This window comes from Aphanomyces invadans, assembly GCF_000520115.1.
Source record: "Aphanomyces invadans strain NJM9701 unplaced genomic scaffold supercont1.17, whole genome shotgun sequence".
NCBI classification, from domain to species: Eukaryota; Oomycota; class Saprolegniomycetes; order Saprolegniales; family Verrucalvaceae; genus Aphanomyces; species Aphanomyces invadans.
Window position 1 is genome coordinate 856769 of NW_008580162.1, and position 455 is coordinate 857223.

Genomic DNA, 455 nt, shown 5'->3' on the forward strand with positions numbered 1-455 from the left:
CGCGAACAAGAAGCGTCGCGCGCTGTTTTAGTGCGACAACAAGAGGAGTTGGTGCGCCAGCAAGAGGAGCTGAAGAGAGCGATGGCTGAGCAAGCCAGAGTCTCTGAAGCGCACCAAGATATGCTCCGACAAGCGTCGGAGGCGATGCGTCAGCAAAACTACAAGGTAGAAGAGCTGAATCAAAAAGTTCGCCGCGACAGCGAACGATGGGGTTTATTTGCCGAAGCGACGAATCAGCGTTCGGCATTTTCGACTGGCCGAGCGACCGAAGCGCCTCGGCTGGAGAACCTGATGGGCGTCCAGCAAGTGCCGTTGGCGCCCACGTACAAGGGAAGCACGAAGCGCGAGCGCCGCGAGTTCATGGACGAGTACCTCGCGTACTCGCGGCGCGTGGAAGTGCTTAACCGCGGCATGGGCGGTACCTTGTTTCTGATGCCGCTGGCGGCGTGCATCGA

The 455-nt window shown here is 59.3% G+C and overlaps 1 protein-coding gene across 1 annotated transcript in view; it reads left to right on the forward strand.

Annotated features, from left to right (window-relative positions):
- Nucleotides 1–81: 81 nt before the first annotated feature.
- The window catches only part of H310_08457 (hypothetical protein), a gene marked incomplete at both ends in the record, with an annotated part of 566 nt that continues 192 nt past the window's right edge, over nt 82–455 (forward strand). Inside the window, one exon of the mRNA XM_008874190.1 lies at nt 82–418. Within this exon, the coding sequence (XP_008872412.1) occupies nt 82–418 (337 nt within the window). The remainder of the gene's footprint in view (nt 419–455) is intronic.